We start from the raw sequence: 12,413 nt of genomic DNA, 5'->3' as shown, positions 1-12,413 counted from the left end.
GTGGTTATGTTTGTGTTAGAGTTTTGTTGTATGTTCCATTTTGGAATTTTGCTTTATTCTTTGAGTAAACTCAGTTGGATTACTCCATACCTGTGTCCTGCACCTAACTCCGCTTCAATCTGCACCCAATCGCTGACAGCAGGACAGCAATATGGTCCAATTCACGCACTTATCAATACAACGTGGTGTCATACCTACTGCATCTGCTCTGGCGGATTCACTAAAAACAAATACTGTGTTTGTGAATTATGTGTTGGAGTGTGCACCTGGCTGTCTGTAAAAACAAATCAAAAAAGGAAAATAATTTTGCATCATATGATTCAAAATGCATCATATGGGAATGATTTCTGTATTTTGAAAGTTACATATCTTGAAAACTTACTGACAAGCAAAACATTTTGGAACAATGTCAACAATGGACTAAAGAAACAAATATGAGACAAGTATGACAATTGAGTACTTTTTCCACCACTGTTCTTAAGTACATTTAAAAACAGATACTTTTAGACTTTTACTGGGTGACTTTAACTTTTACTTGAGTCATTTTCTATTACCATATGACAATTGAGTACTTTTCGCACCGCTGCTAATATGCTACATTTTTTAATCATTGATCATTGACAAGTCACTGAAGGTGCTACTGTTCACTAGAGCATGAAATAGAGATGGAGAGCAGTCATACACATGACAGAGATCTAACTATTAATCAGATGTGATCTTGTATCTCTTAGCCAGCATGGATAGAATGCAAGAATTGCAAGAATTTACAAATATTTGCCATATTCTAATAATTCTCATGTGCCAACGTATTGCCATGGTCCATGCCGTGGAGAAACTTGAACTCCTGTAGATGTGAAACAATTTGATGATGAAACAACCAGAAAAGCAAGGTAAAGCAATTCAGCCATTCTTGAAAGTATTCTGAAAAAATGTAGAAAAAAATATTCAGGCCTTCATTCGAAAAACGCCTGGTCAACTAATGTGAATTCAACGGGAAATCATATTTTGTCGCAATAAAATGTTGTCAATCTTTAGAACATTTCTCCTATATCTGCCATTTTCATTACACATTTCGCAATGATATTTTTTGCTGCACTGGTTTTGTCAAATTAACCTGGGTCAATGGAAAACCTGCCTAATGATCATGCAAGTACCGCACAAGTAGGCTACCTAACCTATGAACACCGGCGGTAACCAAAGTCTGACAAGGGGTGAGTTGGTTTTGCATTGCCTAGTGCCCGGTGCACTATTATTCCTTACGTCATTTGTCAACTACTGCTTAAGACTGCCTACTATTTGTAATGATAATCTTCATAGTTATACTGCCATATCGTAGCGAGATTTGCTGAAAGAATTACTAGCCAATGTTTGCAATGATAACGAGAATATAATCGCTATTTTGACTGCCTGTATGTGTCTTGCTTGTGTTTGGTATGCTTGCCTAAATATACTGTTACAACAGACAACAAAGTTTGCACAAACATGTTGACCATGTCTTTAGTGTAGCCTACAACATAAGGTTTCCCCTCCATGTCAATGAGGGGGAAGCGGCAGTGGAGCAGTGGGAGCACTGAGTCGAAGCTACTTAGGCAGCAGTGTCCAGCAGCTACATTTAAAAAGAATCCTGCACATGCACAGAGATCTCCGTGTCAAAGGGAACTGCAAGTTGGATTCCAGAAAATCCGGAACCGCCACCACTCTTTTTAATTAAAATAAAGGGAACCATATATTTAAATATATTGGTCTCAATATATTGAATGAATAAGAAGGTGAATGACCAAAAAGGCTTGAAGTGGCATGACTGGCAATAATTTTCCATTAAAATGAGAACCCGGTCAATTGATTCCCTGCCTCCCACTGTCTCCTAGTGATTGAGCTAACTACTCAGAAATGTAGCTCTCATCCATGAACTAGATTAACACGCATTTAAAGCCATTCATTCTCATAGGCTGGGCAGAGAGTATTATGATCCCCTCCGGTTGGCGCAATCCTAAGGACAGGTGCATGACAATAGGTGACTATGAGCGTTTCCACACCACCTGTTGACAGGGAATCATTCACTCCTGTCGGCCTGGTTCAAGACCGATCTTCTCTCTTGCCACAATGGGTCCTTGAATTAGACAATGTATGGCAGGCTCACGGGTATTGAGAGTGTACGGCCCTGAAGCATGCTGGTCCGTCATCGCCGTGCGTGGTGCGGTACCCGAGCAGTAGCCAGGCGCACTGTCCAAATCCATCAGTGTCGACTTTCGGTCCAGCCTGGATTTCAAGGAGGGAGAGAGAGTGGGAGAGGGAGAGGGTGGGGCATTTTCAGAGTGCGGGTCATTTTACCCTCTAGTAATCAATAAGATGGTGACAGTGGCCTTCCAACTCAAGGTCCTATTCAGTATGGCTGAACACTGGGGCAGCAGTAGCTCAAGGTTGAAGATAGACGGACAAGTAACTGGAGGTTTGCCTTTTCGAATCCCAGAACTGACGGGGGAAATATGGTCTGAGCTGGCAACTGAAGGGCTGCTGGCAACAGAATAGCAGGTGCCACCTACTGCTGTTGTGCCCTTGACCAAGCGCTTAACTTCAAACCAGCTGCATGGACAATGTCTGTGGCAGAGAATTTTCTTCCATCCTCCTCTGTGTGAATATATGATGTCCAGGGGATTAGGAATAATGCAAGACAGCAAAAAGACACATTTAGGATTCACATTGGACAATAGATTTGTATTGTGTCGTGTTCTGTTGGGGTTGTATTGTGTAGCCTACAGTGAGAGTTATCCAACATGAAATGATAATTGAACTGACACCACACTACAGATATTTTTGGGATGAACTACATACCCAGTAGGCACAGACTTAAGTTCAACTTCTATTGTTTTTTATTTACAGTTGGTTGAGTTGTCAGCTAATGTGAATTCAACATGAAATCAACAAAAAATGTCACGATGACAATGGATTTCGGTTAAAAGTTGGGTGAAAAAAATTGTAAATTCCCTCACGTTGATGACTTTTTGCAAATCCAATCAGTTTTCCATTTACTTTTTTTGTTGAAATGACTTGCAAACAGCTTTGATTCAACCAGTTTTTGCCCAGTGGGTAACGTTGGTGATTTGTGTTGAAATTCCAAAGAAAGATCTGATGTTCTCCCGTTTTTTTACATAATGTCTGAACACAAAATAAACCTCTCTCTGGGCTAGAGCCCTTGTAGGCAACATGGATCACATGGGTCAGTAGTGTCATTCTAACAGAAAGAGAACAATCAATTTACCCTCAACCTGATTGATATGATAATTATAGAACTGTTGTGAAGTGAGGCCTTGCCAATCTTTAAGACCAAATACAATTTGAGGTGAAACTTTTGGCGAATGAATGTTTAGTCTTTTGGTATTTCAAGACAGCAAATACTGCCACTCTGTGTTTCAAAACAGATGGTGCCTTAGTAGCATATTCACCTCTCCAAAGCTCATCATATTGCTCATGAATAGAACTTTAGACATTTCCACCCTTAGACCATAGGTCGGGCAGAGTTTTGTATGTGTTTCAAATATAGATAGCGTCATTGCATATCGCTACACAGCAATGCATTAGGGAAGTCAAGCGCAGGCACTTGCTCTTAAGAAAAACGCGCACTGCAGTATGCAGTTGTCTCACAAAAGATGACGGGTTTACTTGATGACAAAGTGTTACGCCAACAGAATAATTAAAGTTGTTTTTCACAAATCACCGTCTTTGAATTACAGCCCTAACATGTCTCCGATTTGACAACTTTCTTTAACTCAATGTGTTCTTGCGTGTAACCGGGAGGATGCATAGGCAAGCGAGGGATATACGTGGATATACGTGGCATCCGCTGACCGCTATGTCACCTATGTGGCATCAATGATGTTTGTGGGATCTGACACGCTTGATAAATCGAATGAACCATGGTCTTTTGAGCGTAGGCCTATAACTGTGTCAAATCTAAGACACACCTCTAGTCTTCTGATCTAACCCGGTGGATTATAACTCAATAATCCAACGGTCAAAAATAATCCAACGTGTGTTCTGTCCATTATTTACCCAGTGCTGGTTTGTTTTGAACCCAGCAAATTTTAGAGTGCAAATCAAAGCCGTTGTATATATTTTTAATTCAAGTTTTGGGGGCTCATATTTTAAAGTTACACCTTATTAATGATTTCCCCAGGAATTAGCGGGTATGTTGGTGCATAGGCTGAATAGGGTATGCGTTCAACTCTATACAGCTGGAAGACGAATAAATCATTATAAATAAAAACAAAAAAATATTTTTGTTTTACAATTATATAATTAAGGCCTGCCATGACAGCACATCTTTTGGAATGGTGTTTGATACTCTTTCCCCCACAATATGGTAATGCTGAGTGGGTAATCATTCCACACAAACTCTGTTGCATCTAACAAGTTAGGTCTTGATTTCTTTGGAACTCATTGTCCAACCTCATTTCATCGCGGTGGGCGGTTGGCATTTTTATATAGTCTCATGTGTCTGCCAATGTCACACTTCAACAGTTATGAAATACATAATTTCTCATTTTCAATCAGTTGGGTACTGTTTTGGATTCAAACCAATCCTAGTGGCACATGGTATAACAATAATGTAATCTATAATATTCTCATTAATTTAAGCCACAATGACCAGTATGTGTATCATTTAATTAATCATGTAACATGACGTGCTCCTCAAGCCGCAGGTACGGGTAAAAAAAAGAAATTGGCAAGTTACAGGAGGGAGGGAAGACCAATATGCAGGTGGTCATGACATCACCAGTGGCTGGCTATAAAGTCGGGAGTACTAATTCACAGTTAGAGTAGCACTTGGGAAGCTTGGAGTAAAGACAGACAGAGAGACATAGAGTACCAACTGGTTACCAACCGATATCATTTAGCCTGCACAGAGGAATCCTTTACAAAACTTGTCAGAATGAACATCTCGCATTTGGTGGCTTGTGGACTTATGATCATTCTGCTTTCAGTGAGGACAGGGGCGAAGCCTCTGACACCGGCGCAACAGAAGGTGAGGTCACTTCATTGATGTGCACTCTGCAATTTGTAAGGGGAATGCGTGAACATGAACAATGAATGCAAGTGTATAGGCTACTTGCAATGTATATCTTGGCATGCAGGCTATAATGGCTTTACTTCATCATAAACTATAGACTACTGTTCCTTTTTTAACGCCCCCGCGTTAATATTCATAATTTTGTTAAATGTATTAGTATTAAGTAATGACTATTGCATTTCAATTACACTGCTCATGTTGATATGGGTTTTGTATTTATTTTACCTTTATTGTATGCTTCTCAATGTATGCATAGGCTATTACTAGAAGGAAAGGCTTGTTTATCAGGGATATATATGGAGTGATATGCTACTCTGTTTTACACAAATCTAAAGACTACTTTCTTCCAAGCATCATTTTGATATTCATGCTGGTACCCAAGCGCGCCTTGAGAAGCACTCGCCTGGACATCGGATATGAGGAGACGGGGTCTTTACGTCTAACCAAATGAGCTTTTGCGGTTCTTAAAAGTAATATTGATGTATAAGGCGATACATTTCATTGTGCTGCGTATTTTAAACCAGAAAACGTATTTTCTCAAACGTTTGGTCATGTGAGCGTGAGGAACTGAATATTCTTTGCACGAATAGTCCTGACACTATGTAGCAGTGAGTAATTAATATCCCACTGCACGCGCACCTGTCTTTCCGCTGCATTCATGAAACCCCAGGAGAAGGAGACTTATTTCTGACCAGTGTTCATCGCCTTATTCAACCAATGTACACACCGTTTCACATGCGTTAAAGTGCAAATGTAGCCTATGATAACACCCAAATTGAGGATTTAGTTTTGAAGGATGGGACAATTAATTGCAGCATTTAATAGGATTTATATTCAGTAGCTAGTAGCTACACATTTAACAGTGAAGGCTGCTGAGAGGAGGACGACTGATAGTAATGGCTGGATCGGAGCAAATGGAATGGCCTCAAACACATTTGATGCATTTGATAACATTCCACTAATTCCGCTTCAGCCATTATCACGAGCCTGTCCTCCCCAATTAAGGTGCAACCAACCTCCTGTGCCACACAACGAGTTCTGACCTGTCTTTTGGTGTCTCCAGATGCGAATCAAGTGTAGGCAGCACTAACATTATACTAGATGTAGCATAATTGCGTAAAGTTTGATATGGAATAAACATAATTACTTTCATAGGACCAGTTGAAAACGAAACTGTTGTGAAAACTGCAAGAGAGTGAGTTTACTGCTTGCCAAAGTAGGCAATTGATTTCCCGAATGCACAGATGTATTGCCATTTATCAGAAAATTCCCTGATGAGCTATCTACTGACAGGTGCTTACCCAAGTCGTTTCAATTAAGAATGTAGTATCTAAAGCGGGTGTCTTGTTTCTGTGTCCCAGTCTCTTAAAAGTTTGTTGGGGGAGGAGCTGTCGGAGTTCCTGGCATCTGAAGAGAGAGAGCGGAGGATGGAAAACTTGCGCTCCAGGGTACGATTGCTGCGAGACCTGCGCATGGAAACTCGCACCAAGGGCATGTGGGCGCGCTTGCTGAACGACCAGCCCAGTGCACGGAGACACAAACCTAACACCAAGAAAGGGGCCGCGGCCCGGAGTGGCTGCTTCGGACACAAAATGGACAGGATAGGCACTATTAGCGGCATGGGCTGTTAGAGATGGCGCATTGAGACGTATCGGTAAGTAAACCTAACCTCCCCCGGCATATCATTTTCTCTATGCGTAATTGCACATCCTGGGATGAAACGAAGAACGTCTATCAACACTACCTTATGATGGGAGACAAAAAGGCGACCATGAAAAACAACCTAATTTAAGAACAGTTCCATAGGCATTTGCTACAAAATCCCCAATGTAGGCTAACTCAGATGAGTAACTCAGTGCATATTTCAGATGAGACACCCATAGACTATAGACTAAAAGAGTAGTGTAGAACAGTTTGCACTAGTCTAAATGTGACCGTCTGCCTTGATTTGGTTTTATGTAGCAACATTTGAAATAGTGTTTTTTACATTGGATAAAAATAGCTACTCAGAGCTAGAAAATTGTATATCATACACTTCAGTTGAGGAAACATGGGAAAGTAATTCTACTTTGAAAGTTTATACATTTTTAACCCCACTTTTGATAAAATGGCCCATTAATATTTTGGTACCCCTACTGGAGAGCTCTTCTATGTCTACACCCATTCAGCATCATTCACACTCTCTAAAGCCTTAGCCCCACCCATCACTTTAAGGATTCACACTTGAGGCCATGTGGTAAACACATACTATGTCAAATAAAATAAAGTTGATTTGTCACATGCACAGGATACAGAAGGTGTAAACAGTACAGTGAAGTGGTTAATTGCATAGTAGCAATATCAAAAACAGAAAGTGTCCAGGTAAAAATATTTTATAAATATTGTATCATTATTAGATGACAGTTAACCATCATACTAGTCTAAATTGACTGGTCATGTGAAGGAAATGCTATAACTACCCCCAGGCCACATCTAGCTACTGTTGTCTGGACATGTTCATGAAATACAATAGATGGCCATAATCACCCCCAGACTCTTACCGGTATACATGGATGAATGCTTCACAGCAGACTGGAACCATTTAACTACGTTTTGTTTGTAGTTACATCTTTTTGGGGCCAGCATTTTGTTAAGTGACTCTGGTTCACACTGACCATGGCGTGTGCACAAAGTAAACATCACTTTTTCCAATTGATCTGTCGAGCGCCTACTACATTCAGGCCATCAATGTTGTTGAGAAAAGTATTAAAGCCATCGAGAACTAGAAAAGTTAACATTATATCTTTCAAAAACAGCGCTGTAGAGAGGACTGTCAACACATACTGAACAGCTCACGTTATAGACAGAAGCATGCTAAATGGCAGACCAATCCAAACTCATCTCCCTACATATCCAGCCCATCCATTATCTCAGCCAATCGTGGCTAGCAGGAAATATACTGTCTTTTTCCTTGGCTAAACCAACTAGGCTCGTAATTTAACAATTGTATTCTTATTTATGGACGGAATACACATTTGTTATTAAGGCACATGAAAGTTCACATGTTCCAGAAGGTATTTCTGAAAAATAAAAAATCTGATCAAAAAATACATGTTTATGTTCAAATGCCTCTGCTGTGAAGCAGTGACGTGTGACATACGCCTAGTTTCCTGAAACGAGTCACAAATGTCCATGTGATGAGGTGAGGGGTTGTGAGCCTGTTAGTGGCCAAAGGTCAATCTGATCTGAGAGGTCAGTGGGGTCACTATGAAACATGTTGCAACTGACCAACAGTGATTGAAACAATGTTAGGGTTACCTCAACCTTCAGTGAAGTGGAAATCCTATAGCCTAATCCTTTTGGTTTAGGCCTACTGACTACTACAAGCAAATCTTATTGAGACTGCATTTAAAAGAAGGATATAAATTAACTTACAAATGCATCTGCTTCTTGATTGAAGTCATGAATCAATTCCCAAGCAGTCGTGTCCATCTATATGCGCTCTGCTTATGCATTTATGTGGGACAGTGTGAGAGCAGTTTAGGGAAGAACAGCATGTCCCATTGATGCTCTATCATAACATTATGCTGACTGCGTTCTCAGGACAAAACCCCATAGAATGAGATCAGGAAGCCCCTCTTGAAATGTTTGAAGTTTGTGGGAAGTAATCCAAATGAATTGGCCATACTCATTGCAGTACATCACCATAAGTAATCATAGGTGTTGGCTGAAGTCAATGGGGCGGATGTGAAGACAATGAGGACATGTAGATGTCAGTGTTAGGCCATAGGCCATTGATAAAGTATAATGCATTGTGTGTACGTGATGAAGTCACTTGCCAGTCTCTATGTGTGTGAGGGAGAGAAAGAGAAATAGAATGAAAGCAGGTTCTTCTCATTGTAGATGGATGGACACACACACACACACACATGGCACCCTAAGGGCCTATGTTCAAGGAAACCCTTTTTGCTAACAGTGAAATCCTGATGGGGGAGGGGCTGTTGTGGCACCTTCCTTTGTCCTGACTCACATACTGTTCATATGTGACTAAGTGTGTGTGTTTCTTGGGCAGACACCTCTCTTCCTCCCTTTCCCAACTTTAAAGTGAGAAGTGGGTGAGGAGGACAGGAGGAGAGGAGTATTAGGCGGTCAATTCAGTATTGTGTAAGAGGCAAAGGGCGGACTTCATGTGCATGTTTGGAGTGAGTAGACCAGAGTGGTGCAGTAAGACTTCGGTTAGAAAGCTTGTTTTAGTGAGGGTGACACGGATCCCCTTTATTTTGTGGTAACATGTCCATATCTACATCCAGTTTTCTTTTAACAGAACCATCCGTCCAGAGTTTTCACTTGACAAAGACATCTAACCATGTTTTTTCCTTCTCCCCTCTCTGCACAGCATTCAGACGATGGGTTCAACAACATGGATTCAGTTGGTCCTCGCCTGAGGTAAATACCTAAAAAGTGATGGATTTTCGGTATAAAAAGCCACCATGACCAGCATTTTCGAGGACTGAGACAACAATGATAAAACCAACCCATATGTATAACATTGGTATAAAACCTAGAAACCGAAAAGCTGTATATTGTTGCTGCTGCTGTAAATTCATGTACTTTCATTCCTGCATAAATTTATTTATGTTTTAAAAACTATTTATATGTTTATAAAATAGATATTTATAAATATTCATTTTATTTATGTAACATTTTGAAATGGATGCAAACTGCAGGTAAATTCTGTTTGTAACCTTTTTTGTCTTAAATAGTGAATGTTTTCAAAATGATTAAAAAAAAATTCCAGGCACTAACGAGTCTCCTCCCAGTTTTTGTATATGGAGAAAACATATAGTTTCTGGTGAAAATAAACTATGGAATGGGGGTGAGACTGAGGCTTTATTCAGTGATAGTGCGCCACTTATGTAGGCCAACAATTCTCTCCATTGAGTGGTCCCACTGGGCACCAACTGGTTAAATCAACGTTGTTGCAACGTAATTTGTCAACACATTGTGATGTGGAACCTATGTGGAAAATTCATTGGATTTGAAAAAAGTTATCATTGAAAACTGTTGTTTTGTGAAATTTCAACATCACGGTAACCGATTTTCAACATTGACAAACCTTGTATAAAATATGTTGAATTTGTTCCTCTGAAACAACGTAAGATCTTAAACTTAATATGCACTATAAGAAAAATCTTTAGGCTGCTTAGCTTTGATATTTGTCACTGTCTATTACCAATGTGCTATCGTGAGAATGACTGTTGAGGAATATCCACTTAATAGTTTCACTGTTGCAATTAAAGACAAAATTAAAACATCAAAAATTCCAAGGGGTAGGTTTAACAATTCCAAAGGGTAGGTTTATCATCAATGATGATATTTAGGTCTATATAGCATTTGGGAAGCCATCAACAGCTATTGTTTCAATTCAGCCCATGATTAAACAAAAATTAGACAGTACATATAGGGCTAGCGTTAGAGCTTTGGTTGATTTCAAAATTGAATTTACAAGTTAAGTCTCCATCTCAATCAAAAATATGAGTTAACGACTAGGGGGCGATATTACATTTTTGGGATGAAAAACGTTCACATTTTAAAGAAGATATTTTGTCACGAAAAGATGCTCGACTATGCATATAATTGACAGCTTTGGATAGAAAACACTGACGTTTCCAAAACTGCAAAGATATTGTCTGTGAGTGCAACAGAACTGATGTTACAGGCGAAACCCAGATGAAAATCCAATCAGGAAGTGACACATTTTTTGAAACCGCCTCATGCCAATGACTCCTTATATGGCTGTGAATGAGCTACGTATGAGCTTACATTTTCTACGTATTCCCCAAGGTGTCTACAACATTGTGTCGTCTTTTTACGCATTTCTGTTGAAGAATAGCCGTAAGGGACCATATTTAGCAAGTGGTCACAAATCTTGGGTAAAATACTGAGGTAGCCATTTTTCCAATCGCTTCTTATGAGAAACCAATTGCCTCGACGGATACATTATCGAATATATATGTTAAAAACACCTTGAGGATTGATCCTAAACAACGTTTGCTGTGTTTCTGTGGATTATTATGGAGCTAATTTGGAAAAAAGTTTGGCGTTATAGTGATAGCAATTTCCGGTTGATTTCTCAGCCAAGCATGATGAACAAACGGGAGCTATTTCGCCTACAAAAATAATATTTTTGGAAAAAAGGAACATTTGCTATCTAACTGGGAGTCTCCTGAGTGAAAACATTCGAAGTTCTTCAAAGGTAAATGATTTAATTTGATTGCTTTTCTTATTTTCGTGAAAATGTTGCCTGCTGCCAGCAGAGCCTAGCATAGCATTATGCCATGATAAACTTACACAAATGCTTGTCTAGCGTTGGCTGTAACGCATATTTTGAAAATCTGAGATGACACTGTGATTAACAAAAGGCTAAGCTTGTGTTTCAATATATTTCATTTACGATTTTCATGAATAGGAAAAGTTTCTAGGGGTATTTATGTCCACTGCGTTATGCTAATTTGTTTGAGGCTATGATTACGCTCCCGGATCCGGGATTGCTAGTCGCAAAAGGTTTTAACTTAAAGAATAGGACTAGATCAAATCCAACTGTATTTAAAGTGCATTTAAAGTTTGATTTGATTTAACATTAGTCATTAACTTAGATGATTGGTTGAAATGGAGACGTGAATCCAACATATCAATTATGAATTATTATTATTTGTAGACAAACTGGAATTAAAGCCACACTCAGTGGTAAAGATGGAACTATCCAAGCAGAAAATATATCTCCTTCAAATGTTGATGTTTGGTTGCGTTGGCAAGCAAACAATATTCAATATCACTTTTGCAGTACAGTAAATAGCCTATTAACTTGTCGACAAGTTAACAAATTATATGTTGGATTCACTTCTCCACCTCAACCAAAAATAAAAGTTGAAGAAGAGGATTAAGGCAGTGGGTCGGATGCAACTATCCAAGCAGTAGATCTCCTTTAAATGTTGATATTTGGTTGAGTTGTCAATCAAATACAACCAATCTCAATATTACCTTTTGTAATACAGAAAATAGCCTACAGTTAATGCTATCTTACAAACTAATGTAAACATTTTTATTCAACCTTAAAATTAGTAACATATCATGGCCACATTAAGTTGTTGTTTAAATAAACAAAATATCTGACATTAATTCGTATTTGAACTTTGTTGTGTTTTTAATTGGTTAATGGTTTATACAACATTGATTTTCCATTGGAATTTGGTTGTGGTTTAGATGGTTGAAAGCATAGTGATAACACATTGGGAATTTAACAAACTTCTGGCTCTCTTTTTGAGTGAGTGAAAATAGGTTGTAATCTCGTTAATCAATGTATCAA

At 39.1% G+C, this 12,413-nt stretch overlaps 1 protein-coding gene across 1 annotated transcript; it reads left to right on the top strand.

The window, feature by feature from the left end:
- Window positions 1-4,863: 4,863 nt before the first annotated feature.
- LOC139410067 (C-type natriuretic peptide 4-like) lies at window positions 4,864-9,663 on the top strand. The gene is made up of 3 exons (XM_071155503.1): window positions 4,864-5,023; window positions 6,430-6,722; window positions 9,444-9,663. Exons 1-2 carry the CDS (start codon window positions 4,931-4,933, stop codon window positions 6,697-6,699), a joined length of 363 nt encoding a protein of 120 aa, XP_071011604.1. The 5' UTR covers window positions 4,864-4,930; the 3' UTR covers window positions 6,700-6,722; window positions 9,444-9,663.
- Window positions 9,664-12,413: the final 2,750 nt, after the last annotated feature.

This window comes from Oncorhynchus clarkii, chromosome 5, assembly GCF_045791955.1.
Source record: "Oncorhynchus clarkii lewisi isolate Uvic-CL-2024 chromosome 5, UVic_Ocla_1.0, whole genome shotgun sequence".
NCBI classification, from domain to species: Eukaryota; Metazoa; Chordata; class Actinopteri; order Salmoniformes; family Salmonidae; genus Oncorhynchus; species Oncorhynchus clarkii.
This window is presented reverse-complemented; position numbering and strand designations above follow the sequence as displayed.

What these genes read in the sequence shown, in the direction of transcription:
- LOC139410067 (XM_071155503.1), top strand. Translation starts at nt 4,931, where the DNA reads ATGAACATCTCGCATTTGGTGGCTTGTGGACTTATGATCATTCTGCTT. An exon ending in TGACACCGGCGCAACAGAAG is followed by an intron (nt 5,024 to 6,429) that starts GTGAGGTCACTT and finishes TCTGTGTCCCAG; the next exon opens with TCTCTTAAAAGTTTGTTGGG.